This window comes from Maylandia zebra, linkage group LG4, assembly GCF_041146795.1.
Source record: "Maylandia zebra isolate NMK-2024a linkage group LG4, Mzebra_GT3a, whole genome shotgun sequence".
Lineage (NCBI taxonomy): Eukaryota > Metazoa > Chordata > Actinopteri > Cichliformes > Cichlidae > Maylandia > Maylandia zebra.
Genome location: NC_135170.1, coordinates 31,525,992 through 31,553,638, shown reverse-complemented (window position 1 = coordinate 31,553,638; position 27,647 = coordinate 31,525,992). Strand labels below are relative to the sequence as shown.

Here is a 27,647-nt window from a genome sequence, read left to right as displayed (position 1 = left end):
CATCAATAATTTTAAGGTCTGATACTTGCTTTTCATAAGAATTTACTACTATTCCTCCTGAAAATTCTGAAAGGTGCAGCCTTCCAATTTTAAATTGGGCTAATCTGCTCTTCCACTCAGCTTTCTGTGCAGCTGATAAATTTAGATCACTCCCTAGAAGTCACGTTATGACCACTTATGCTGGGCACATGCTTTAAATTTGTCACAGAAATTAAACATGAACTTTTCTTTTGCACTGACCCAAATTTTGAGCGGCGGATCACCACTGGCAACGGAAGCTGGGTTTCCAGGAACTGAGCTTTTTCATCAGTTTTCATGTGAAGAGTGGACAGTTTCCTTTTCACATGTCGGGTTAAGAGGAAGCCCAGGAGGATACTAAACTGGCTTCATCCTGTTGTGCACTATAAAGTTGTCCCGAGTGTGAGACTATCAACAAGGAGTTCTAGTGTGATGCCCTGAGTTCTTTGGCCACACGCGTCATACTTCCTCATCACCTGCTCCCCTTGGCTTTGCAGGATTGCTGTTTTGACACATTAGAGGACATCCAGCTGCCACTGCAAGTGACACAACAGCAAGGGGACATAAGCGGCCTTCCTTTGAGAGACCTGAAAACATCAGCCTAATTGAAAACGGTGCAGAAGTGCAAAAAAAGTTGACCTTGAATGTGAGGTTGGCCAAATTTACATCAAGATTTTTTGCTTTTATACACGTATTCTTACAACTTGTTGATCGGGCTGAGGTGTACAATATTTAGGAAAACCCGTCCTCCTAAATGACAATATATTATATATTCATTGAAAAGCTTAGCTTTAGTGTGTTCTGTTATTTTGAAGTGTTTGCAATGTGTCATTTGGCATTGCAGTTATTATCCCAGCGCTCGGGTAAGTTACTTGGAAAACAAAAGGAAGTAACTTTGCAGTGTGTCTTTAATCTAAAAAAGACAAATAACAGGAATCTGTGCTTGAAGAAGCCTTTCACAGAATTATAAATGCTTAATAGGTCATTACATTCACCCCGTGGCTGAAACTGAGAGATCATCTCGGCGCACATTTAGACGTCGTCTCTGCGCCTGTATGCGATTGACAGTTACCATCCACTTCAATTGCCACTAAGCTGATTTCCCTTTACGTGCGTCCAGGGTGCGGTTTGTCCACTGCGAGTCAAAATAACTGAGAGAACAAGTCCTTCATTGTTGGCACTTTCAGATAAACACATCAGGAGCGTTACGACACCGTGTGACCACGCTGCTTTGAGAAATAGTCGACACACGTCTGAGGTGAGCGGATAAACAAACACAGAAACGGGAGCAATCAAAGCATTCGTGACCAAAAACAAAACTGTAAGAGCTATATTTAAATGTACATGAAACTTTGGCGTTTTTTGTTTTGTTCTGTGCTGCTTCATTGTGTATATTCTAATATTTTCTCATGACACGCTTGACACGTTTTCATTCACATCAAAATGCTGCAACAGGAAATATGAGATGAAAACGACGCTTTCTCCTACGTCTGCCATAAATCGTCATCCTTCACGGTGTGTGAGACAGTTATTGTACGACTTTTTGATATTTTTAAACATACACAACAACGACAAAACACTGAACCTAAACCACTCACAGTTGTTACATTTACTAAGTGCATGGTCCTGAATGTACCTATAAATATTTGCAATATGAAAATAATTTCATTTCCAAATAGCTGATTATAGTTTTCTATGTTCAAATCTAAATGTGCAATTCTTACACAAAGTGACTGCAGATAATTCTTCAAACGTGAAACCTCTTAATTCTTTCTTGTCATTTCACTTCTCTTCAAGGACGCCTCCATGTAGGAGCGGTTGGTGTAGCTTTGAGATCCAGTGACTGCTTGGCATGTCCTGTAGATGTCAGTGCACCATCCTGCTCTTTATTGCACAGGACTTTGGGAGTGATGGGATGCTGGAGCACAAAACTACAGCAGCCTTGAGGGCATTGTTCGGTCTGTGCTTGAGAAACTCGAGACACTGTGTACCCTCTGTGATGTGAAAGGCAAGGCATCCCACGCTCCACAGCAGCATCTGAACAGGAGAGGAGGTTTAAATGGGAAGGAAGTACCGATGTGGGGAAAATATGGCTGTACTGTCCAAAGTACCAGGCTGTAGGGTGTGAGGGTCAGTGATAGCTCTTCTAGCTGCCCGGCAGGACAGGATCAGACACATGCCTCTGGATCTCCTGCATTTCTGTGGAGATCTCCAGGTGCTCCGGGAGAGAGGGGAAGCGCTGGATGCCGCACAGAAGTCCTGAAGGCTCTTGGTCTCCAGAGCAGAAGATCTGAGGAGGAGTGAGGTCGACAGAGGGTAGATGTGGTCGGTCTGCCTCTGGTGACATGGACATGGTGTCATCTGATGCCACAGTTAGATGGATCCCGCTGGACAGGGAATCCTTGGATTTGTGCTTGCAGTCAGAGTCTGGACTCTGGAAAGACAGAGAAGTATTAGTTCATACAAGATTAGATGTATGTAGTGTATAATTTAATTATATTAAATAAACGGCCTGACTGATGTTCTGCGGGACACAAAGGTCAGAATCTTTTTTAGAGTCTAATTTTAAAAAATAGTTTAATATTATGGATGTTTTGGGCTCAAAAAAAGTGCTCTGAATCCAAAAGCAAGGAAGAAAGATCCTGCATTAACTGATCTCTTGCTACAGATAATGCAAGACATAAATGATGATTGGGGCGAAAAGGCAGTCTGTTATCTTGAAACCTGGAGATAACAATCATCGTTCGACTTGTAGATTTATCAGATATCTCTGTTATTCTTTTTCCTTTCAGGATTATGGATGTCTTAAGTTCTTGTTTTCTTTTTCAACTCTGATGAACTGAATTGAATTGCTTAAATAGTTTTTCTGGCAAAAGTGTCAAAAAAAGTAATGACTATAGAGGAGCAATCTTATTGCACATAGCATATGATAAGTAAAGCACCTGGAGTAATGAGGCAGTGCTGTCGATCTGTGGTGGCTGCTTTGGAGGGACGGTGTGGATTGTGGGTGTGCCCGTGCTGTACAGTGTGGTGGGATGAGGTGGGTGAGGGCTGGGGGACACAGCGCTGTAGGCCGGAGGCACCAGAGCCATCTGTCTCTGAAGGAGCTGCAGGATCACATTAATGTCTGCAGTCATACGGGTCTCCAGTCTGGACAAGACAAGAAGATAAAGATATATGGCTTCAAGACTCTTTCACACATTTTTTCTTTGATTTCTATGATTTGATCCTGGTCAGAACACTTCTATAAAGCATTATGAGTGTTAACACACTTTTCTCTATCTGTCGCTATAGAATCATCACGATCATTCACGTGGAAGCAGGCAGGCAGTTAAAAGAAAACATACATGATGGACATTTTCAGTCTCACCCCTGACCCTTTCTTATCTCTGTTTATTTTGTTCTTACTCCTCCTTTTCTCTCACACACATGCAAAATAGCCCCATGTAGTAAGCACTCAGCTGGAAACTGATATGCAAACACAGAAAGGGTGGAGCTGAAATGCAAACACTGCCTTGGGACAACAGTGACAAATGCATCCACCTCCCAGGGGCCTCTGCACCGGGGGTATAGCTCAGTGGTAGAGCATTTGACTGCAGATCAAGAGGTCCCCGGTTCAAATCCGGGTGCCCCCTTTTTGTTTATTTCTTTAATTCTAAAACAACATAAGTCTAGCTTACCGGTTTAATTGTGACTGAAGCAGCTCCAATCGAGACTCTAGCTCACTGGGCCGATCTTCAGCACAGGGTGAAGGGTGAAAACTCGCCCTTACTGAGGATGGCCGCCTCTGGCTGTCTGAAAACTGACTTGCTCTGCGGTCTGGCCAGTAGCTATACAGGCCTGGCATGTTGATAGGGGTTGCTGCTGTGCAAAAGTAAAAGAACAATCATTTCTTGAAAAAATGTTTGTTAAAATATGCGAATGTATTACTCCACAGTTATTTTTTATTTATCTATCAGTGCTGCATTCAAACCAAAAAAAGCAAATTAAAATGGAATAAAAAATTTACATTTGTGGAGTTTTTGTGTTCTCTGTGCCTCCAAAAGTGTTTTAAGTGGATTTTACCTGAGTATGGAGGTCCTCCAAGGTCTACAGGCGGGCCGAGTCCAGCTGAAGGTCCACTGTGAGGCAGAAGGTTGACTACTGCGGATGGATAGTCTCTGGTATCACCCGCATGGGGGTACAACTCCCCTTTGCTGTGTCCTATGGGCTTCATTTCCTCATCACTAGACTGTGAACATATACTAGCACTGCTGCAGAGGTCTTCCCAATGAGATCCTGCCATTGTTCCCCGGTGGTGGTTTGACATCGAACGTGACTGATCTGGGTAAGAGTCTTCACGATCCATCCCGTCTGTCCACACAGAGTCACAGCTCAGATAGGAATAAGACAATAAGTTGATACAGGAGCATTTGGCGTTAGACCGCGTCCCTTACTCACCTGGCCTGTTTCTCCGACGCAGTGAGCTTCTCCGATGCCTCGTCAGACGATAGCCACATTCAGAGTCCCTGCCTGGGGTTGTCTGGTTTATTCTATCTACCTGATACAGATCAGCTTCAGTAATTCAAAATTACAAACCACATCTCCTGCTTAAAAGAAACATACAGCACCTTTTCCATCAGTATATTTAGAAATCTAGGTGAGATCTTTATGATTTTACCACTTAAGATTACCTCTGATACTGGTAACCACTTGTAGCGCTGTGGCACAATGCTTACTGAGTGTGTTGTTCAAATGCCCCAGTTTCAATACTGCCTCTAAACCCTCCTGCACACTTTGCCTATATTTACATGTTTGTCTGGAGGGCCCTCACATTAAGTGCTTTTCCAAACCGTTTAGTTTTAAGTTGAAACGGCACCACACTCAGAAACCAGGAAGGCTCCAGTTAGCCACTGTGATTATTTCAGGACTGACAGAGTAATATATGAAAAGAAATGTCTTTAATGGACATTTTATACATGTTTGATCACAATTTCATTGTACACATGCAATGACAATAAAGGGCAATTCTATTCTATTTATTGTACTGTTATAAATATTAGTTATAAATAACAAGAAATAACAACGTCATGAAGTCATATGGGAGCATTTTGGAAAATGTAATAGATTCATTTACTTTGAAATGATAGACATGGTTCTAGTTTATCTTCTTGACAGCACTAGAGATCAGCAAACTGGAAGTTCCTGTTTCCAAAAGAGAAAGGCAGGTATTTCTGCCCTAACCCTTAAAAGAAATTAAAAGAAAAGCGTGACCCCACACAAAGTTACACTCATCACAGAGAGGAAAGGCATAGCGGACCGATTAAAACCGGGGCAGAAAATGCAGTTTTAGCATGTTTATGATGTCATGATGACAACATCTCAGTTGATTTGCTACGTTTTTACTAACAGAATAGATCTTGAGACATAAATCTATGACTCTAAACTCTAATCACAAGCAGGATGCTGTGTAACAACGCCCCCTGGTGGCACTCACGTCTCTCAAGTTGAAGGTGATCTCCAAATTGTTCCAGAACATGTTGGAAAAATCAGGATACATGTCTAGCACTTCCAGAAGGTCGTCCCTCAGGATCTTGTGAAGATCACAGTATGTCAAAGCCCTGACATCAGCGCTGGATTTCCCTGACCTCTCGTACAGATTGATGGGTTCACCAAAGATGTCATTCTTTCCTACATACATCACAGCAAAAGTAGTGGAAAATTCAATTAGGCAAGCCCATCCTTGTATAAGCAATAACAGGGTAATGTCAGTTCTTTTATTTATTTATTTTCTTGTTTAATGTTTAATGCATTATTAAAAAAGAATGCACCACAGTGACCTGATCCACAGCAGTACAGCCACAAAGATGTGACCTGTGCAGCCTGGATAAGCCAGTGCTGGCTCTATTGATGATCAATCGCTGTGGAATGAAAGTGGAGCTGTGCCCAAACACCTCTGGCCACACAACACACACACACACACACACACACACACACACACACACACACACACACACACACACACACACACACACACACACACACACACACACACACACACAAGTGTGTGCTGATGTGAACTAAGGGCCAATGTCAGTTCTGGCTGTGACTTTGCAGGAAGAGAAAGAACAAGTGAGTGGAAAACAAACAGGACTGCAAAATAAAACAGCTAAAAAACATTTCATAATCAGATAAATATAAACAAATTAAACTGGTTTTGCCCAAAAATAGGTGAATTTTTTTGTTTAACCTTGAAAATTGTATTCTGGTCATAATTATTTTAACTAAATGGAAAATGAAATGATTTTTCTTAAAGTGTTAACAAGTAATAATAAAAAGCTCTTTATTAGCAACTTGCAGCTCACCCAGTATGGCCACCACCACATCGTCCCTGAGGATCTCTATAGAACCCCTGGAAATGAAGTATAGGGCAGTGAGAATATCCCCACTGTGGACTAGGGTGTCACCCGGCGGAGCGTGGGTGGTCTTAAATCGCATGGCCAGAGCCCGCAGGCAGCCTTTGTTAGCACCTCGAAAAGCTTTGCAGTTCTGCAACAAGCTGCGGTTCAAATGAAGGCAGATATCAGCTTGCAGACACTCAGGGAAACCCTTTAAAACCTGCAGGAAGAAACAAATGGGACATAGGAAATCTAACTTTGTCTTCATATTATGTTTCTTTTTTAAGCTTCTGTAACATAAAAAAAGAAGTAACGTGAAAGCACATGAAAAAGGTCTGGAGGGGAGCAGAGTATCAGATTGATGCATGCAGGATGAGAGCTACAATTGATAAGCTATTCCCTCATTGAATTGGCAGGCACTGATTCTGCTCTTGCGCTCTGGTTAGCAGGGATGTCCCAACCAGCAACATGACGCACATCACATCTGAAAAGTGGGTCTCTCTATGAGACACCGGAAACAATGAATGTCTGTAAATGAAGAGGGGGCACCCAGAGTTGAACTGGGGACCTCTTGATCTGCAGTCAAATGCTCTACCACTGAGCTATACCCCCATGAACACAAAGATGCCCCTAAAAGTCTCTGAAAACGTTTGAAATAAAATGTGTTATAAAGGTTTTATTTTAATATTACGAAAACTTTTTTTTCTGGGAGCAAGTGCATCAAACAAAGCCTGGATTTGTACTTATTACTACTTTTAAGAACTACATGACATTAAAAGATCACCACACAAAAACTGGGCCATTGCAGCAGCATAGAATACGGCAAGCAGCCAGTGTAGGTCAAACACTGGACATGCAGAAAAACTGGTTTGAGAACTTGAGGACAGCAAGTGTTTCTATAAATTGTAACACATTATTTGTACTTCAGTTAGGTGCTTTGAACGTGCACATTGACGTTTGCACTTTGAAAGCATGCTCATAAGGGGAAGGCAGCAGTCAAAGTTTTTTCATTTCCTTACAGCATTCATGTCGATGCCGTTTGTGTAGGACCAGGCATGTTGGAAGTACTCCTCCAGCCTTTGTCTCAGACCTCCTGGGATCTGATGGAAACGTATGAACTCCTTGACCCGCAGCATCTGGGTGTGGTAGCGGGCCGTGCCTGAGTAAAGTCTCTGAATGATGGCTGATACGTTTCCGAATATACTGGCATACATCAAAGCTGCATGGAACAGAAGGCAGAAACAATTTACTCCTGGGGTTGTGATAAATTTGATTATATTTCTCCTGTCTATCTCTGTACCATCAAAAAATAGGTTAGCAAAGGCTGTATGTATGCTCAGGATGTACTGGATTTATGTAAACAGTACAAGTTGTTCTCATAAAAACAGGTAAGATCTTGGAGGACTTATTTTACCAGCTAACAAACAGTGACTGACCTAATATTTTGACATGATTCTCCTTGAACTTGCTGATTTGTTTGACATTATCTTTGTAATTTTCCTCATATTAAAATGAGGAAATATCACCTAAGTGACTGAATATATGCAAGAAGAATTGAATTACTCCAGAGTTTCTAAGATGAGCTTCAGAGTTAGAGCAAAATATTCTGGATTCTACTTCAATGATTCGAAGTCTGAAGTGTTGCATGTTTCTGATCCTTTTCCTTTCTACTCACAGCCGATTAGCATGACACAGATGGAGAAGATCTTCTCTGGGTTGGTGTTGGGTGAGACGTTGCCAAAGCCCACACTAGTCAGGCTGCTGAAGGTGAAGTACAAGGCTGTAACATACTTGTCTTTGATTGAAGGGCCAGAGGCTGGGTCACTGTCATTATAGTATTTCCCAATCTGGTCGGCCAGATTGTCCAGCCAACCAATCTTCATGCCACCAATGCGGGCAGAGCCATGACGCTCCACATTACCGATGGCGTACCAGATACAGGCCAGCCAGTGAGCAATGAGGGCAAAGGTGCACATAAGGAGGAAAAGAACAGCAGCTCCATATTCTGAGTAACGATCCAACTTCCTGGCCACTCGCACCAGCCTCAGAAGTCTGGCCGTCTTCAGTAGTCCAATAAGAGTGGTTGTTTGAGGCTGTTGAAGACAGAGAAGATTTAATGTTAGTGCTATTAGCAGACTGGACATTTACCATGTGTAACTCAGCGGGTTTTCCATCTTCTTAAAACGCATATAAACACTTCTAATTTGTCCATAATGCTTCCAGCTATCCTGCAATAATTACTCCATCATAGTATTATAAAAATATCAATTTTACATAAACTGGTAAAAGGAAAAGGACATCACAGATAAAAGTTTCTCCAAACCAAATATAGCTACATTTGTAGCACAAAAAGCACAGGCACGTTAGTTGGTTCACTTAGTAAGAGTTAAAAGGCCAAGAGCTGCCACTCATAACAGCAGTGCCATGGCGCTGGGGGGGTTGTTCATGCATTTTGAGTTTAGTATACTTGTTTATTTAGTTGAGTTTTGATTGGTATTTGTTTTTTGATAATGCCAGGGTTTGGAGGCTACTTCTGATGGCAGTTTCTGTTAAGGCTGAGAGTTTGCTATTTAAACATAAGTCTTGTATTTTGGTTTATTTTCCTAGCTTTCCTTCATATTTCTCTGTGCCAGGCTGCTGTGTGTGTCAGTGTTGTGCCTCTTATTTTTTACATGCTTTGTTTTGCTTCTTGTATATCATTATCTTGGATATGCCTCACTTTCCTGCTGTTTCCATTTCCCCTGATTGCCCTCTGTGATTGCTGCTCCCTTACAGCGTTTGTCAGCGTGTCTACTTATCCACCCTAGTCTGTTCCCGAGTTACCTGTTTTATGTCCTAGTTGGTTGTATTTTGGGACTTTCTGTATTTGACTTTAATAAAAAAGTTGTGTTTTGAGTAATTTTCCAGTTTTACTGCAAAACTGTAAAAATCTGTTACACATAAAGGCTATAAAAGGAGACTTTTCATTTAATCTTTTGTCTGAAACACAAAGTGATATTCCGATAGCTTTCTCACCTCCTCAGACCCAGAGCGAAATATGAGCAGGTCAAAGGGGATGGCAGCAACTATATCGATCAGGAACCAGCCCTTGAAGTAGTGCTGCGCGATGCGTCCCGGGTGGCTGACCACCTCGTCGTTATGGTTCACATAGGTGGTTCTGAAGTTGATGAGGATGTCCACGATGAACATGACGTCCACCACAAGGTCCACCACATTGAGTGGGTTGCAGGTGTAGCCGCAGATTCTTCTCTGTGTTTCTTCTTCCGCTTCATTGAGAAGGAAGGCAGCAGAATATGGCGTGAAGATGGCCGTGTAGATGACCAGCAGCAGGATGACCCAGTCCCATACTGCTTTGAAGGGGCTGTAGTGAAGGATGGTCCATTTGTGGATGCGCGGGGCCTGGAGCTTGTACTCTGGCAGCACGTCAGCTCCGAGGGATAACACCTGATAAGAGGCCAATGGGATACAGAGGAGGTTATTAATAATGGAGGAAAGATCAAGGCCCATAGCCAGAAAGTATAATATAAATACTATATAGAGTACTTTATGAAGCATACAATTAAAACAGGAAAAAGGGGGAGGCGTGTACATTAGCTAATGTCTGAGACGAGAGTAAAGGAAGTAAGTGCACAGTTCTCACAAAGCAAACAACTATCCTTATTCAAAAACAATAACTTAATTCTGACATAAAAATGTGAAATGTTTTTGGTCTGTAAGTCAGCATCTTAAGTTATCATTTAAACAGCTTTCACTGCGGTTTAATTATTAGAATTTAACAATTTTCAGGTTTTATCCATAAAGCAATATTTAATAAGAAATTTCAATTTTCTTAGTTAAAATGAAAATGATGTTCTTTACAAAACAGCCAAAACTAATTTCAGTCATTTTTTAAAAATTCCAACATACTGATAGTGCCTTAAAAGAATTAAAGAGAGAGTTAAAAGAGTGTATGTTAAAACAGTCTGGTAGCTGTTGCTGACCAAGTAAGACGAAGGTTGGGGAAACTGAAAAACAAGCAGAATTTATTGCAGGAAACATGGTGCACGACAGCCCAAGAGCCCAAGAATAACTGTAGCTTTCATAATTACTGTTAGTGCCATCTCAAGTATTTACAATACAAGCTGCAAAAATCCATAAGGTGTAGCAGTACTGTGATAAATAGATAGACACTGGGATACTTTTACATTAACCACACCCCACTGCACCCTTAAAGTAAAGCCCAGCATGTCCTTTGATAGTGCCATGCCACCTCAGATGATGAACTTCATCATGAACACGGCTTTAATTTATAATAAATGGTGCATTGCTCAAAATATTCTAAACCTAATATTCTAAAACAGCAAGAGGTTAAAAAACAACTCTGGACTCTTCTTTCAGGGTGGCAGAAAAGAGCAAAACACAAATCCACTCATATGTCGAGTACCATTTACATGCAGACCAACACAAATCAGAAAATTACCAGTGACTGAATCAGTGATGAGTAAGATCCACTGACCGGTACAACAATAAGAGCTTCCATGTCCAGGTTCTCATCCTGGCGTCCACAGCAGCAGAGGAGGCTTCTCCAAACTCTCTGCAGCCCCACCTGCCTTCTTCCCCATCTCCCTTCCTTCATCACTTTCTTCCAGATAAATATGTTTGCTGATGACTGCCATGAACACACATCCCAGCTCCTGCCTTCTTCTATCCTCTCTTCAAATGCACTTAACCGAGCCAAATCACTGTCCTTTTTAGAGAGTCCACTGCAGCCTCACCTGCCTCCGCTGCACCACGTGATTGCCACGTGACCCTTTCTGCCAGCGATCTGATCAATTTCAGACTGGAATAAGTGCTGGCATCGACTGGGCTTCATGCAGAGGAGTGATTTTAGGTAATTTCTGTTAATGGAAAGGTCAGCTCTATTTGGCCAAACTGGCTTTGCAGAAATCAAAGTGCTTTATTCTTTTAATGCACTATAACTGACATTCACATCTACATGAACCACAGAGCGCTAAACTGCTGTACATGCTGTTGGGTTTCCATGTCCTTCTTGTCCTTACAAACCCTTTGGCGGTTAGACCGTCATTTACATTTCAGTTTGCATAATTATGTTGATAGTCATCATGACAAAAGAAGCTGAACTTGTATGGCAAGCACACAGATCAGTGAGAAATTAAAAGGGAAAAGCTTTTGGTGTGCTATAGCTCAAGTCCTGAAGCCCACTGCAGGGAATGAACCATATTCACCAAAACAGCTTCTTATCTGGTGTTTTGATGAAGAGAATGTGGTGTAACCCTGTAGCCAAAGATCTCCCATATGTATCCAGCTGATAGATGGATACATATGGGACTGTGAAGGCCATGACATATGATGTGCATCTTATTTATATTTAACTATTAAGTGATCCCTCCCCTCCTACTGATGGAAATGACACTGTAAAGCTTGAAAAGATCTCTCTCTTTTCTCTTAATTCGAGCTAGAAATGTTTCACCACAGGATAAATCTGATGACTCAGAAGAACATTGCATTGATTGATACATGAGCTATCCATCCAAGGGGAGAAGTGCACCCAGAAAAATGTCCCAACAACAAAACAGGGCCCTTGGATCTCCACAAGTCGAGAGTTTTTCCTTTAATTTGTCACATATTGGTACAAGAAACCAGTAAACCCATCTTCCCTTGCAAAATGTAATATATATTTAGACTTTTTTGTTCGTTGAGGGAAAAAAAGTCTCCTCAAAAATGCATTTCCCTTCCACTTTCCCAGCTTGAATGAAAGCAGTATCCATAAATAGTCAAAGTAAACTTTTTCTCAAGACAGAGTACTATATATAAAAAAAGATGGTCATTGGGAATAACCAAGGTTTCGATAATATTTCCAGTAAAGGGATGTTGGCTGCTTCACTTGCTTCATAATTTGGGTTTACGACCAACAAGACAGCGTTCAGTTTGGAAAACAGACGTAAATGGAAGAAAGTGCACAGAATTTATTGAATTCTCCATCTAGGACAACAAACTGTGACAACCTTTTGTGTGTAAGCAACTAACCACAGGAGCTGAACAGATGTGAAGAGACAACACAGTAATGAGAATGTAAACACATGAGCAAAGGTTCACTCATCCAAGAAATGTTACGTTATTGATGTCCACCACAGCTCTGTTTAATGATAATGATGACCAGACAACGACAGGCACCTCTAATTTGCACGCTACAACTCTCTGTTGCTACTCCGACTTTAAAATCATCATGGGAAGAGATCAAGCTGATACATTTCAAGCTGTACTAGATTTAAAAGTCAGCAGAGCTGTAATCAGAGAACACGATTTAAAAAATATATATCATATAATAGTAATAATCCAGCATATATATATATATATATAAATATATGAAGAGAGAGAAAAAGTGAGAGACATGCATATAGATATAAATATATATATGAAAGTGCTTCTTCTAAGGTATTCAGAGCAGAAATATAAAATATTCATAATAATATGACAACTGTGGATAAAGCAACAATGCAAAGCACAAAACATTTTAAATATTTTAGTTCAAAGTTTAAATAGTATCTATAAAAAATAAGTAAAGATAAAATTAAGCCTTTAGGATGTGAATATCACATTAATAGAATGCAGACATGAAAGTAGCATTTATTTTCAGCTTAAAAACCCCTCAGTAAATTTGAAAGTGCTCTAACTCTGCACAGTTCTCGTGTAATCTCTGTGAAGTTACGTCACTTTGACATGTCATCAGCTTAACTTGAGTCAAGTGATCATTTCTAACTCGTGGAGACATATTCAGTGAGCTGGAAGTTTGAGGTGGAAGACGACTAAAGATGGGGTGAGGAAGAACAGGGAAAGGAACACTGGCAGCTAACAAACAGGAATGTGGAGCTGAAAAAGAAATGGAGTTTTGAGGGTAACTGCAGAGAGCATGAAAGACCCAGTAAGGCTGTACTCACAGGCTGAAGTTTCTGCTTGACGCTCATGCTGAAACACACACCACAGGGTAAAAAGCAGGACAAGACTACGACTAAGAGAAAGAGAGAGGGAGACGGGAACTCTGTCCGTCAGTCTGTGTCTCCCTCCCTTCTGCTCCTCTCGCTCTTCCTCCCTGATTGTAGCCCTGCCCTCATCATGGGATCCTCTTTCAAGCACATAAAAAGTGATGGATGATGGTACCTGCCTCCTGTGTGATGCTCAACAAGTAGTAATTATTGGAGAAAAAAAATCAAAGGTGGTTGTGTTTGGCCTGACAATAAAAAGCTAAACAGCTAAATAAATTTTAAGCTCTTGACTGAAGTAAAATTTCCCTTTAGCTCTATACAATCTTTATAGGAGGTGAGATTTATTGTCAGTTGCTGCGGAAATAATTATAAAAGCATTTGCGTGAATTGTTTGTGAATGCAAATACATTGTGCGTGTTTGCTGTTTTGGTTTTGTTTAGTATTTTTGCATATGCAAATTATTATCTGAATTAATGTAGTGTATGTGAGGTGTTGTCATTTTGTGAATAACCTTCCAATCACTTTTATTATATTTTCAAAAAATAAAGGTTTACGGTAACATTGCCCTGTCTTTTCTCCCCTCTGAATTAATGTAATTCTTTTTAAAAAATATTTTTTGCAAAGTCTTGTAAATGAACTAATAAATTCCATCAAAAAACTCAAATAACCTCATATTCAACCCTGATATTTGGAAAATATATTTACACATTTTTAACTGCCTAGTCTCTAAGACGCCTTGTGAGGATGTTGTTTTTTAGAAGCATGCGTTATTTGGGTGTGACTGCTTCAGAGTTCAATCAGATCTCAAACGAGCATGTTATCAACCTGTACACACACATTCATGGAGACAAATACTAAAAAAAATAGCTGTGCAAACCTGCAAAAAACAGAGCCACACTCAGTTAAAGCTGCAACTATCTCCAAGTTGCCCTGTTGCAAGATCAGTCAACGCCAGGGGGCGCCACATACACACCGACACACAGTACTAGTTACAGTGTGCTGAGGCTCTTGTACAGTTATCTGTCTTTAACAAGCCACAGTCTATAATCAATCGCAGTGTGCTTTGTGTTATGCAGACAAATCAATATGAACAAAGATCAATGACAACCATCATGCCTCTTTTTTTAACTTGCCAATCGAAATTCAATTATAAGGGCAGCATAAAGAAAACATTCTATGCATAATGAAACTGGGGCCACAGAGAAAGGCAACATGTGCTTTACTATTTATTACAGTACCTGTAGAAAACTCACAGTCAGTAAAAGACCACTGCTACAGTTCACATGGCAGCAGCCGTGATTACTGTGACGTTAGCCTGACCTTCTTGTCTCTGAACTCAACATTATGATACTCAAGCAAGTTGGTTTAACCGGACAAAAACTCACAGCGGTAACAACACGCAGTTGTGATTTAGTGTCTGACAGAGGCACAGAGACCAAGCCCACTGCCCTCCACTTCCATTAGTTCCAGGGGCCAAGGTCACTGGCAACGTCAAGCCACGAGTGCCGCTCAATAGTCTCGCTCCCTTTCATAAATCCAGCTAACCAGCAGGACTCCTCTCCACACTCACAGGCAGCTGTGAGCCCTACATACATCCAGGCATTCTTCATGTACTGACATTACATAAAGAAAACACAGCAATATGACTACACAGAAATTTGGAAATAACTTCCATTTGCATGTGCAATTAATGAAACCTTTTTTTTTTTCATTTTTGAATGTTGAAGAAAAAGTTTATATTTCTATAAGACACAGACATATTTTCTTTATTTGGATGCTTGACCTTTGTGTTTATAGAATTTAACCCTAAAAGGATTGAACAGTCATGTAGTTAGGAGAGATTTTACTGTTATGGTTCATATGTATTTAAGTTGTGTACATGAGTGGTGACCAGGAAGGGAAACACCTGAAACCTCAGGTGCACAAACTCTGACAATTTTCAACAAAGTAGGTTAAAATGTTTTGTGCATTGTTATATATTTGAAAAAGAAATATGTTTTCACATTCATAGAATATCAAAAAACAAAACAGGAATAGATTTAATTAATTGTAAATAAAGCAGCAGCAATGGATGGATGGATGGAAATGCTTTGAGTTTATTTAATGTTGTATAATCTTCATCAAAGCACTTTATCAATCTAAAAACAACTAAACATCTAAGACGGTGTGTGGTCTGCCAGCAAGTGGCATACCAAAGAGATTTATTAATCTTTATTTTTATTTTTACCTTCTACCTTCCAACAAAAACAAAACAAGACTAAAACAAACCTCCCTGACAAGCAGACAAACTCTGTCTGTGTGGTTAAACAGAGGAACGCTTACTTTCTAACCAATCTTGTTCATGACGTCAGCTAAGCCAAGATAACAGATGAAGTGTTCAGCCAGGCTTTTCGAGAGGTCTTCTGTTTGTGCAGTCACTTTTTCCAGGACCACAGAAGCTACGTTGCTTGCATATAGAGTCAGAGCTGGCTGTCAATACCACAATCACTCCCAGTGCAAAGAAGCAATATCTCACCACCACCACAGCAGCAACATTCAGTCACAATGCAGTCACATGAGGTCACAGCACTGTGCAAATGCACAACTAACATCTCCTAAAAGGTGGTATCCGTACTGAAATGTTTATTAAACTTTCTAAGTAATTTAATAAACTTCACAAAGATTAACCGAGTCATGGTCGCTTAAATGCCCAGAGGCAGATTCAATTGGGGTGAACTGCAACCAAATGTAATCAAATCACTTACTGTGAGTTACTGTGTGTAGTTTTATAGCCTGGATTATATATATATTTGGGGAGGAACTAATAGATGAATCATTAACCCAGATTTAAAAAAAAATCATACTGTATATTAAATCAGCTGACGCTCTAAATTTTAAAGACTTTAATGAATCAGATAATTAAAATCTTGTAAAATGTTACAAGTCATGAACCATGTAAATAGCTTACAAAACACCTCATAGTGAACCCATAGCTCCTATATCTGATATCCTGCTAAAATAACAAACCAGCCACTCCAAAAAAAAAAAAAAAAAGATAAATGGGACACAAACAAAAACCCTTCTTTGGTCAGTTTGGCTGAAAAGAGGCTCAACTGACCATCCTGAAAGCCTCTCAGATAAACCGGTTAATGTGATGCACTTAGGGAGCCCAGCATTGCCTTATTTTCTGCTTTATACCTGAACAAACAGGCCTTTGCATTGTTACAGTCATAAAGAAAAGCTTTATCATTTTTTCTTATGTTCAATGTAACATTCGTAGATCCATTTATACTTACTAATGGCAGCAACCTGCTGTGCAGCGTGTCTAGTGCGGCATGAGACCTTCATCAAATCTATTAAAAATATTTAATAATTATAGTAATTTTAATAATTTAATTATTACTACTAGAAAACATGACATACTGCTGTACAAATAATAATGCATTTAAAAAATATTTTGGCATCTATAAACTGCTTTTCTTAATCATTGTTCATGTTACTTACTAACATATGACGTCACCACAGTGAATTTTAAAACTATCAAATGTAATTCAAGTGCAAAGCTATAAAGCATCAAGTGAGGTTTTTGAATCAGCTTCAAATATTATGTCTGCTGCATTTGTTTACATGGGCTCAGGCCTGACCTCACCATGAAACTGCCTGTGAGCCAGCAGTTCATTTAATTTTAAGCTTCTGAAATTGGGGGACTGTGTATAAAAATGACTGCTAATAATAAATAATTTGTCCTGTACTTTTGTAAAAAACCCTTGAATCAAAGCTGAAACTGTGCACTTCAATCACATGTACTCATCGTTTGATTTTAAATCACTTGTCGTGTATAGCGGCAAAACTGCAAAAAAAGAAAATATCGACCTAACTGTATTTTACTGGAAATAACGGTTTCCCTTCTTGGTTATTTTAAGGTATTTTCCATTGTGGTCCTTCTTTCACTCTTGTGAGGCAGTTTGCCAAAATATACACAGAGACACCGTGGTGTGATGACAGGTGGCTGATGAATGTGTTTTGCTGCTGGTGCCATAGATGTCACACCTCAGGTGAGATTATTCGTTCACGCTTTCACCCTGTGAGTTCGGATGTCTCGCGTCTTCAGTCACCCTGAAGCATGTACCATTTATAGACACCTTTGACTGAACTATCTGACAGAAATATGATGTTAATGATCATATTTCTTTTTTTCCAGTTAGAAACATTATAAATTTCTCTTTCAGGAAGAGCCAAAAACAGCTAAAAATACACCTGAAAATATTAATTACTCAGTTATTTATTGCTGTTCCTTGTATTAGCTTAAAACAATAAAAAATGCAGTAGTTTAACACAACATTTTCCAAGTAGAAGATGATACAAGAACCAATTCTACCAGCCGAAGTCTGTGTCACTGATTCCTTTTCTAGGACATAAGTATTGTAATTGTGAACATTTTCTTCCTTTTAGTGTTTCCTACCACTGATTGCTGTTCAGCGGCTGCAGACATATCTGCTGTTGTGTATTAACCAAACAAAGGGAAGAAAGGAACGCTGGTCCCTTGTTATTACAGTCATTTAACAATTTGGCCAATCTCACAGGTGAGAAGCAAGTAATTTCTGGCAATTTTGCCTCTTAAAGATCAGACAGCAATTTGGTTGATGTAGCCAATTACTGAATAAGAAAATATATATGCAGCCAGCAATGTGAAATGGAAAATTTAAGACCCTGGTGATGACATAAAATTAGTGAAGATGAGTAAAGTGCAAAGAAAACAGGCATTTATTCTCCCTTTTTTCTCTTGAGATGGTAAAGAGCAGCTTACCTGTGTGACCTGAGTGACCTTCTCTGTGACGTTCTGCGTTCGGTCTTTAATCTTGCTGGGTGCAATGATTTCAATCTCAGTTGGGGAAGGCGGTCTCATTCGGTCAGAGCTGAACGTGAGGGTAACCTGTGGGATGCGGCCTATGGTTCGATGTCTCATAAGGTCTGAGTCTGAAGTGGAGTTCAGAGTATTGGGCTTGAGATCTACAACACAAAACAACAGCATCAGCAGTCAAGTAAAAAAAAAATCTGTGGAAGAGTAGATTGAATAGAAAACGGGAAGAGTATGATTGGAACCTGTACAAAAGAAAACGTTTCCTCATGAAATATTTCCCCTGAGAGCGGAGGTTAATAGATGTGCAGTGATGAGCAATTTTAACACAAACCCAATCACTGACAGAAGAATTGATTATTGTGTCTCTACTGGAATTTTTATTAGGCAGCTGCACAGAGGGACGCTCTCTGTGTTATAAATATCAGAGCAACAATCTGACATCAACAACCTGACAAGTGCCGAACTGGTGAGAAATCTGTTGAAAGCTGTTACAGCTCAGCTGAAAAAAATCAGTTTTGATTCTGATTAGTTTGCATTTATGTGTTTTAGGATATGCCAAGGACATTTTAAGCTACTAAACATTTAATTCAACTGCATTTAACTTGATAATACTAATGATTTGATGTGTCACCTCACTTTCTAATCTGATATAAACTTCCTTTTCTTTTTTCAGCTACTCCCTTTAGGGGTTGCTACAGCTGATCATCTGCCTCCATGTCCTCTTTAATGTGTCCAATACACAGCCCTCCTCCTCCTCCTCCCCTAACCATTCTTTGCACATATTCAGATCATCTCAGTCTTGCCTCTTTAATTAGGTTTTCCAAAAACACTCACCCTGAGATGTTCTTCTGCTGTACCCATTTCTAATCCTGTCCTTTCTGCTCACTCCCAATGAAATTCTTAATATCTTCAGCTCTGCCACCTCCAGCTTCACCTTCTGTCTTTTGTTAGTGTCACCATCTTCAAACCACACATCACAGCATTTCTCACTACCATCTTGTGAACCTTGCTAGCATCCTCTGTCACAAATCACCTTTGACTTTTTTCTCCACCTGCTCCACCCTGCCTGCTCTCTCTTCTTCTACTCTCTTGTCCACTGTCTGCTGCTTTGGATTTTTGACCCCAGGTATTTAAACTCATTTGCTCCTTGCATCTTCACTGATACATCTGTCTTCCTCTTATTTACGCACATGTATTCTGTCTTGCTTCTCCCGCCATTAATTTTTCTACAGATCACAATGTCATCTGTGAACATCCTGCCTGACCTCATCTGTCAACATGTTTGCCACCACTGCAAGCTTGTTTCAAGTCTGAGATCCTACTGTATCCTAAAATAACAAATAATAGACACGACTTGTTAGAGATCCCTTTAATACCAGCAAACCTTCCAGCAGATCTCACAGTGAAAATGTTTGTTTGTATGCAAACCAAAGTGGCAATAATAACAAAGGCAAATTTATGTCTCAAAGCAGGTTTTTTTTAACAGAATAAAAGGCTAATGAAGAAAAAAATTTGAACTGCATTCTGTGTCATTTTCTGAGTTAGTCAGAGAAACCAGCTGTGAAAAGTGCTTTGTGTGATTTAATTTATTAGGATGCTGCTTTATATTCCTGTCAGAAGGTTAACCTGAAAAAAAGTTAAACACACATTAAATTCCACTAACATCATAAAAAAATATGCATTGTAAAGACTTCATAGTTTCTTTGAGACACAAATACAGCAACGATAACCTGATGATACTCTTACTAATTCTATATTTTATTCACAGCTTTAGTTTCCCTCTGAGATGCCCCATCAGACACTCACTGCTGTTAGTCCGGGGGTCTCCAGGCCGACTGTTCCATTCTGCCCTCATGCCATCGATGTCATCCAGTGACGAGGCACGTCGGAGGCTCCGAACACTGTCCCTCGAGCAACTTCGAGGTAATGTCCCTCGGGGGAAGGCATGCATGGGGTCCAGTCGATCTGTCAGAAGGGAGCGTCGTTTGGTGGAGGGCTGAGCTGCCGGCGATGGGGGATCCATGTCCTGTTCTATCAGAGCCTCCGTCTCAGACTGCATACAGCTTTCCTTAGATGGGATCCGAAACTCTTTCAGAGGGACTTCCTCGCTGTTTGGCTGTCAAGGAAGGGCAATAAGGCACAAGCTACTTTGAATATTACGTAAATGAAGGCCATGCGTCTCTTTATAGTTCAAACAAATAATTACACACCATATTTGCTGGTTTTTGGCTTGAAATGCTTTTTTTCTCTTCTAAATGTTTTCTTAAAAACGTTGTAATATTTCACACTTCACAAATGCTGTTCTGAAACAGAGAGGAATGTCACCTCCCCGCCAGCACGTAAATGTAAAACAGTCCCAACATGTCAATTTATCTGATTCAGTACAGTTCCAGTGTCAGGTAAGGATACTGGCAGGAAATACTTTCATACAAGGTGCCATTCATCAAAAGAGAGAACTCTAAACACAAGTAAAGGAAAATTCTAAGAAGAGAAAGATAAACAGACCAGTTGCTTTTCCCCCTTATTCTTCCATTTGGTGTCTTTTTGGGCTGAGAAACAAGAACTTCTGCTTCAAAAATATCTCTCTGCTATTTAAGGTGGTTTGTATTTAACTATTTGAACTGCATATAAAACTAAAATTGTATATATAGCACTTGAAAGGCAAATCAAAGACTTTGTTGTTACTATAGTGTGTAGAACATTTTGATTAGTGCTCTTCATGCATGATTGAAGAACAGTAGAAGCATTGCAGGCATAATATGTCAGTAAGTTTTAAAATTGTATCATTGCAAATGTCATGCCTAGGAGTCACAGTATGACGTATTATCTTTGTACAGATTTTTTTCCACTGCCAGATGTGTTTATGTATTCCAGCAAAATGCAAAGCATGCATTCATGCAAATGGACTGCACTGCATGCATGTGTTATTCACCTGCAGGTAGTCTACTACCACTCCTTCAAACTGATCTTTTGAGAGTGAAGGTCGTCGCATGGATCGCAGCACCGGCAGCCTCATCTTCAGCCTGCGATTCTGGCCTAAAGAGAAAACTTTATCTTCAGCTCACTTGTTATCGAAGTTCAAAATGTATTCAATTCAACTTTTCTGCTTTAAAATATCCAACTTTTCTGCTAAGGTAAGACAGTAGTACACATTCTGACCAATATGATGAGAAAATCAAGACTAATTACACACATTAATTTCTAATTTATATTTACAGTTGCAGAATTCACAGGAAAAGAGAAAGACAGAAAAATGTTTAGCTTCTATAAATTTGAAACACAAACAAAACATGCAGTATGCAGTGTGAAAGGCTTTACAATAGGCCCATCCTTGGGTGATTCTCTGTCTGAGAGCAGTCTTCTTGTGGGAGGGATCGATGAGCTCCTGGAAGTCAAGGATGAACATGATCACAAGGCCTTCTTCATTTTTTACTGGAACGATTCCCACAAGGCAGGGTCTGCAGGTCCCTATTGACACAAAAGATAAGAAACAGCAGCTATACAGGGGGCACCCGGACTTGAACCAGGGACCTCTTGATCTGCAGTCAAATGCTCTACCACTGAGCTACACCCCCTGTTGGTAACCTAGAAGTTACTTCTAAAATGTGATCAGCTGAAGGCTGGCCTAGTTTAACGAGGTTATGTTTCTAAGGGAGGTCACACAGGAGAAAGCAATATGAGCAAAGGAGAAAGAAAGAAAGGAATCGTTTCAAAAACTGTGGAAGCTAAAAAAAAAAGGCTAAATGAGCAATACTTCTGTCAGGTCTGACTTCACTTCACAATCAGTGAGCTCCAAAAATAGAAACAGGAGAGAGGGCAGAACGGACAAACACACACACACACACACACAGTGCATGCATTCACTTCCATTCATACATTCACCCTGAAAGACCTTGAACAGAGATTTTGTTTGGAGGTTAAGAAAAAAAATCGACCTGTGAGCGCTGTAGTCTTGTTCTGAATCACATTGCAATCACATGTTCAGATTTTTTTCCCCGGTCTGTTCAGCCTGGGAGCACAGTGGGAAGCAGGGGAACAAAACAAATGGATGCTTAGTGGATTTGATCTGGCACACAATCCCATTCCCATGACAACAGCACTCTAAACTCCGCTCCTCATGCCCAAATGGCAAAAGTTATAACAGACATGTACTATGAATGTCCTTGTATAAATGTAGACAGTAAATGTATGGTTTATAGTCGGTAACTGTCATTGTCTAACTCATGCTCACTCATGTGTGTCTACCTCAGTTCCTTTGTGCCAGAAAAAGATGATAAAGAAAAAGAGATGATGGAGGTTAAACACAGACCTCGGCAGAGGACAGTGTTTCACTGGCATCCCAAATAACTTGGAATAAACAGGAAATTAAACTTTAAAAATAAAAGTAAACGATGTGCAGAGAATCATGCATAGGACTGATGAGAATACAGGCAAGTATGAATTAAGGCTACACCAAAAGAAGCAGGTTTGAAGAAGTGATTAAGACGCTGAGTCTGCCTGCCTAAATATAAGCCTAAATATAAAAGCATAATCTGGCCATGGTGACGGATTCGCAAGATCAATGGGAGTCCAGCAAAAGATAGCAGCTAAACTCGGATACCTGCCAAACATAGTGGTCTGAGATGAATAAAGAATCTCCTGAACTACACAAACTTAAAGGGAGACGATCTTTTACTATCTACTTGTTTTGATTGCAAAAATTATTCACATGAAAATCATCTTTGTGCATCAGATCCAGACATTTATCATGATGAATTATCAAAATGAAAGGACTAGTCTTGGAAAGCAGGAAGGATGTTTTAAAACAGATCCAATCGAATGGCTGGTGGACTGAGGTAACATTCTGGATTAAGATCTCTGTAACAAGGTTTCTTGTCAGAAGATAAATGATAAACTAGTTGAACATATGGAGGATTATTTGGACTGTTCTGATAACAATCAAGCTGTCAGCAGGCCAAATCTTGTGACAGCCAGAAGACTCTTTTCATGAGGTTTCGAGCTATAAATGGGCTTACTCCAGTCATTTTTCCTCCAGCTCCGTTGTCTTGTTTTTGTTTTTCGCGTGTCTTACCTTCCTTAGAGTAGTACAGGATCTCCACTTTGCGCTCCTCAGACCCAAGCAGGGCCTGTCCCAGCTGGGCCAGGGAACTCTTCATTGTGCCAGGACCCACCAAGAACTGGCAGGTACAGGGCTGCTGCATGATCTCTGCTCTGGTAAAACCAAACATCTGGCAGAAGCCTTCATTGCAGTAGATGATGCCACAGTTCTTCATCTGGGCATTGGCAATAATAAACTTGCGATCTGAAGGGAGGAACACAGTGTCAGTTGACAATTTATAAAGGCAAGATATCCATGTGGCAGTACAACGACCGCCCATTAAAGCTGGGTTAGAAGCAACACCGATAAAGCCAATTTCTTGCTTATAAATATTAATAAACTTTCTGCTCATTAAAGGAGAAATAATATACTGCATAGAGGTTCATAAATTAAGCTTAGCCATGACTATCTCACCAACTAAATTAGCCTTATACTTCGCAGAGGGTAATGACGCCTGATTCCAGTGATTGCACTTATGCCTGTCACTGAAAGATTGAAAGAGATAGTTTGTTAATGCTGACAATTAAACTGTTTACACTGTTTAAGATTTAATTTGATTTAAAGATGCTGAAGTACAGACTGTTGTGGATACGCATTGACTTCACGGCCCACAAAGTCTGTTCTTCCTCCTCTAGGCATGACAATCAGCTGAAGTGGAACTAATGAAGTCTACTTTTCCATGGTGCTAATGTTATTAGCGTCACAATTCCTCCCAAGGGATTGAAAAGGAGCAGGTGGGCACTTCAGCATAAGGGTATTTGGAGTATAGCACATGGCGCTAGGTAACTTATGGGAATCTACAGGTTTTGGAGCCTGTGTATCTGACATTTTTTAATTACATCATTACATTGGTATCAGCCACTTGCCTATGAATATATTTTATTTGTTTAGCAAGGCTACCTAAACAGTAAAAATATTACATTTCCAGATTTACATTGTTTATCAAAGAGTTTTCATATCTTAAAAGTACAATCACTGTACAGTTGATATTTTTGCCACCAGCTTTGATTTGTATTAAAAATGTTGCCAGTCTGTCTTTTAAGAAGGTCAGTACTTGTGAATGTAACACCTAGCCTACATTTGAAATAGTTTTGTTCATGAAAACACAATATTAAGATCATTTTACATTGAAATTTCATAATAAGATAAACATGTGACAGTGCGACAAAATAATAAAATAAAATAATGCCATTAAAGTTGAGATCAAATCTCTAACTGCATGGTAGCTGCTGGACTTCTCATCAGCTAATGACACTCACTGGGGCGTTGACCACCACCATCAGTGATCTTTCATCATGGGGGAAACACTGTGGCTGTACAGTGTCAGTTACAACAATAATGGTTCTTCCTGGTCAGTCAGCGCTTTGAGGGGGCAGGGATAGCTCAGTAGGTAAAGTGGTCGCCCCATGATCGGAAGGTCGGCGGTTCGAATCCACTTAACGGCTACCCTGAGGTACCCCTGAGCAAGGTACCGTCCCTACACACTGCTCCCCGGGCGCTTGCTTAGTGGGCTGCCCACTGCTTCACTGAGTGAATGGGTCAAATGCAGAGAAAAACAAGTAATTTCCCCATGGGGATCAATAAAGTATCCATTATTATTATTATTCTGAGTCTCTCAGAGTCACCCTGCTTTCAGAAACATCCCTAACAGTAACTCCAAGCTCCTTCAGTGCCTAGTACCAATGAAATGAATGATACTGTTCGTGGCAACAGAAACACCCACTGTCCCAAAAATGCTGCATGACAGGGAATTGGGGCAGTTTTGTTCGAAGGCTGCTAATGGAGGAGTTGAACGATCTGAATGAAAAGTACATACATAACCTCTGTCGCCTCTCATTGGCCTTTTTATTACACGCTGGTGAAACTGGGTTAAACAGCTGTTTCCTGCCCACACAGATGAGAGCAGGGGACTCTTCTCTTGGCCCCTCTTTTTGATATAAACGGGTGAGCTCTTAGAGTGGAAAAGCACATTCTGTCCAAAGTCATTATCTGGGGCTCAAAGCAAAAACACTGATCGTCACACCGTTGCTAAGCAGCACCACTGTGGCACGTGCACTCACCTTATCGTGCACGTGTATGTAGACTGCGCGTGCACACACATACACCTTTTTGGGATACAGTAGAGGCATTACATAATACGGGTTTCTTAGGGGATATTGGGAGATTCAAGCATTACTGGTCCTAGAGCTGATCATACTAAAACAGACTGAGAGTTGTCAGCAATCAACTATTTCTCCATCTATGGTCAGTATCTAATCAGGATGGCAGGGTTATTTTCAGTCCTGTGTCAACACGCTGCTAGTGGTGAGGAAATGTACTGATTATGGCACATGAGATATAATGTGGCATGGTGTCTGTTAGTGTTTTTGTTTTTAAACTAAAGTAGCATTAACAAAGATTTACAGGCTCATGTAATAAGTGTTAAGTACAGAAAATGGATGAAGGTAAAACTGCATACAAATAATGGTCAGGTCAAAAGAAGACAGCAACATATGTGTTCTATCAGAGGCCTTTGTGGTTTCAGGGAAAGGGATTTTTTCCTCTCCAATAAGTGAGAGGTGGTCTCTTCTTCCAGCCATTGGAACATGTGAGCTAATGGAACACAATGTAAGTCATAAGGTGAGCTCTCACAAACAAACTCACATGCAGGTGCAACAACCCCGCAAACATAAAAGCAGCAGCTGGGTTCTGTCAGCATTACTGATACAGATAAGATAAGATGTGTTAATTTATTATAATATAAAAAGCCTGTCCTTCTACCATCTGTTCAATAGAATAGAATAGAATAGAATTCAACTTTATTGTCATTGCACATGCACAGGTACAGGGCAACAAAATGCAGTTTGCATCCATCCAGAAGTGCTTTAGTGATATAGATATATTACAATATATATTAGCAATGGTATAGATATGTAAGTATATTACAGAAATGGGTCTATTATGGTATGTTATAATATACACGGTATGAAGTATGTTGTGAATATTCTATAACTATAAGTATGTACAGGCTGTAGTGAGTACAGGCTATGAACAGGATATAAATATGAAAAACTATACAGAATATGAAATAAATAACTTTACAGAAATCTGAGATATACAGCTATACAGAAATGGGAACTATGCAAGTTGTAAACAGTTGTTCAAGCAATGAGACTGACCGACAAACAAACACAGACGTGTGAAAAATAAAGCAAACAAAACTATACCAACAAGATTTAACTGGATACACTAACAGCTCTGAAATAAATACAAGCTACCACTCCTACTGATGAACTAGCTGTCAGAAACACTTTTCCCATAGACAAAGAGCACACTTATCCCTTTTAAAATAGAGAATGTACGGTAATTAATTCAGCGTAAATTAGAGTTCGCCCGTCTCTGCCATCTCTTTCGGATTTATTTAAAGCATTTGCGAGCTAAACCATCGCAGCAAAAACCAGTCCAAATGTTTAAAATGGGAAAACTAAATATGTATTTTGTAAAACGTTTGGAATCTAAATATCACACCCTTTGTTCGGACCTCAACAGCAGCACAGACGCATAACTGAAACTAATTTCATGTGCACTTACTTTGCTCGTCGAATTTCCTGATGATAGTATCCAAGTAAGTGTTCTGGAGCGCAACATGACCGCGTCTCACGGGCATTTTGATGCTGAGAGAAAACACTTCCGACACATGAACCTGAGATAAGTAAAAAAGCAAAGAGATTTGAACTGACGCCAGTGAACAAAAGGGTCCACTTCCACTTGGAGGGCGAGCGTAAGCGGCAGATTTTGGCTTCCCTCGGAGCCTGCCTCTGATGGTGAGGGGTGAAGCGCCAGAGAATGATGGAGAGGAGGGCTGGTTGCCAGGGCAATAGCAGTTGCAGGATGTTGCACGCTGATAACGTGGGGGTAAAAAGTAGACTAGGATACAACAAAAGCTGTATGAAACCGATTCGAAAGTCTTTTCCTTAGTGAGGTTACCTGTTGTGGGACAAGTTGTGAACAAAAGCTGCAGAGCGCAGAATCCGTTCGTTGCTTTATAATCGCTGCATTCTCCCTCAAGTTTTGGACAATGCGCGATAAGGATGGCAGTGAAGAAGCTCCCATTAGCCCGATCCCAATCCACTCCCCTTGCACCACCCCCTGTCGCCCATCAGCAGCGTGAAGGCAGAAGACAGCGGAAGCATCAGTTATGTATATATAAGTATTAAGTCTCTCTACATATATATTAGATATACCTTAGAAGACATACCGTATGGAATTTTAATTCAGGGAAGCGATCCCATAACATTACTCATTAGCATCACTGTCAGTCAGGTTAGAAGATATTTGTGATGAAAAACTAT

General features: G+C 40.2%; 1 protein-coding gene and 3 non-coding genes across 5 annotated transcripts; 1 reads left to right on the top strand and 3 right to left on the bottom strand.

The window, feature by feature from the left end:
- Window positions 1-908: 908 nt before the first annotated feature.
- On the bottom strand, window positions 909-27,450 carry kcnh6a (potassium voltage-gated channel, subfamily H (eag-related), member 6a). 2 transcript variants are annotated; one of them, XM_004552440.2, is made up of 17 exons: window positions 27,283-27,450; window positions 26,887-26,998; window positions 23,290-23,520; window positions 21,537-21,686; window positions 21,151-21,254; window positions 20,025-20,334; window positions 18,165-18,367; window positions 9,411-9,839; window positions 8,071-8,488; window positions 7,415-7,614; window positions 6,363-6,615; window positions 5,495-5,688; window positions 4,459-4,558; window positions 4,084-4,371; window positions 3,699-3,882; window positions 2,961-3,168; window positions 909-2,452 (listed from the first exon to the last, which is right to left on the bottom strand). In XM_004552440.2, the coding sequence occupies exons 1-17, from the start codon at window positions 27,406-27,408 to the stop codon at window positions 2,165-2,167; spliced, it is 3,798 nt and encodes a 1,265-aa protein (XP_004552497.2). In that variant the 5' UTR covers window positions 27,409-27,450; the 3' UTR covers window positions 909-2,164. The 2 variants fall into 2 exon arrangements, with proteins under 2 accessions (XP_004552497.2, XP_076739512.1); XM_076883397.1 differs by having other exon boundaries at window positions 3,699-3,879; window positions 27,283-27,449.
- On the top strand, window positions 3,582-3,653 carry trnac-gca (transfer RNA cysteine (anticodon GCA)). Its single transcript has one exon. It is a non-coding gene; the product is annotated as a tRNA-Cys (tRNA).
- Window positions 6,936-7,007, bottom strand: trnac-gca (transfer RNA cysteine (anticodon GCA)). Its single transcript has one exon. It is a non-coding gene; the product is annotated as a tRNA-Cys (tRNA).
- Window positions 21,722-21,793, bottom strand: trnac-gca (transfer RNA cysteine (anticodon GCA)). The gene has a single exon. It is a non-coding gene; the product is annotated as a tRNA-Cys (tRNA).
- Window positions 27,451-27,647: the final 197 nt, after the last annotated feature.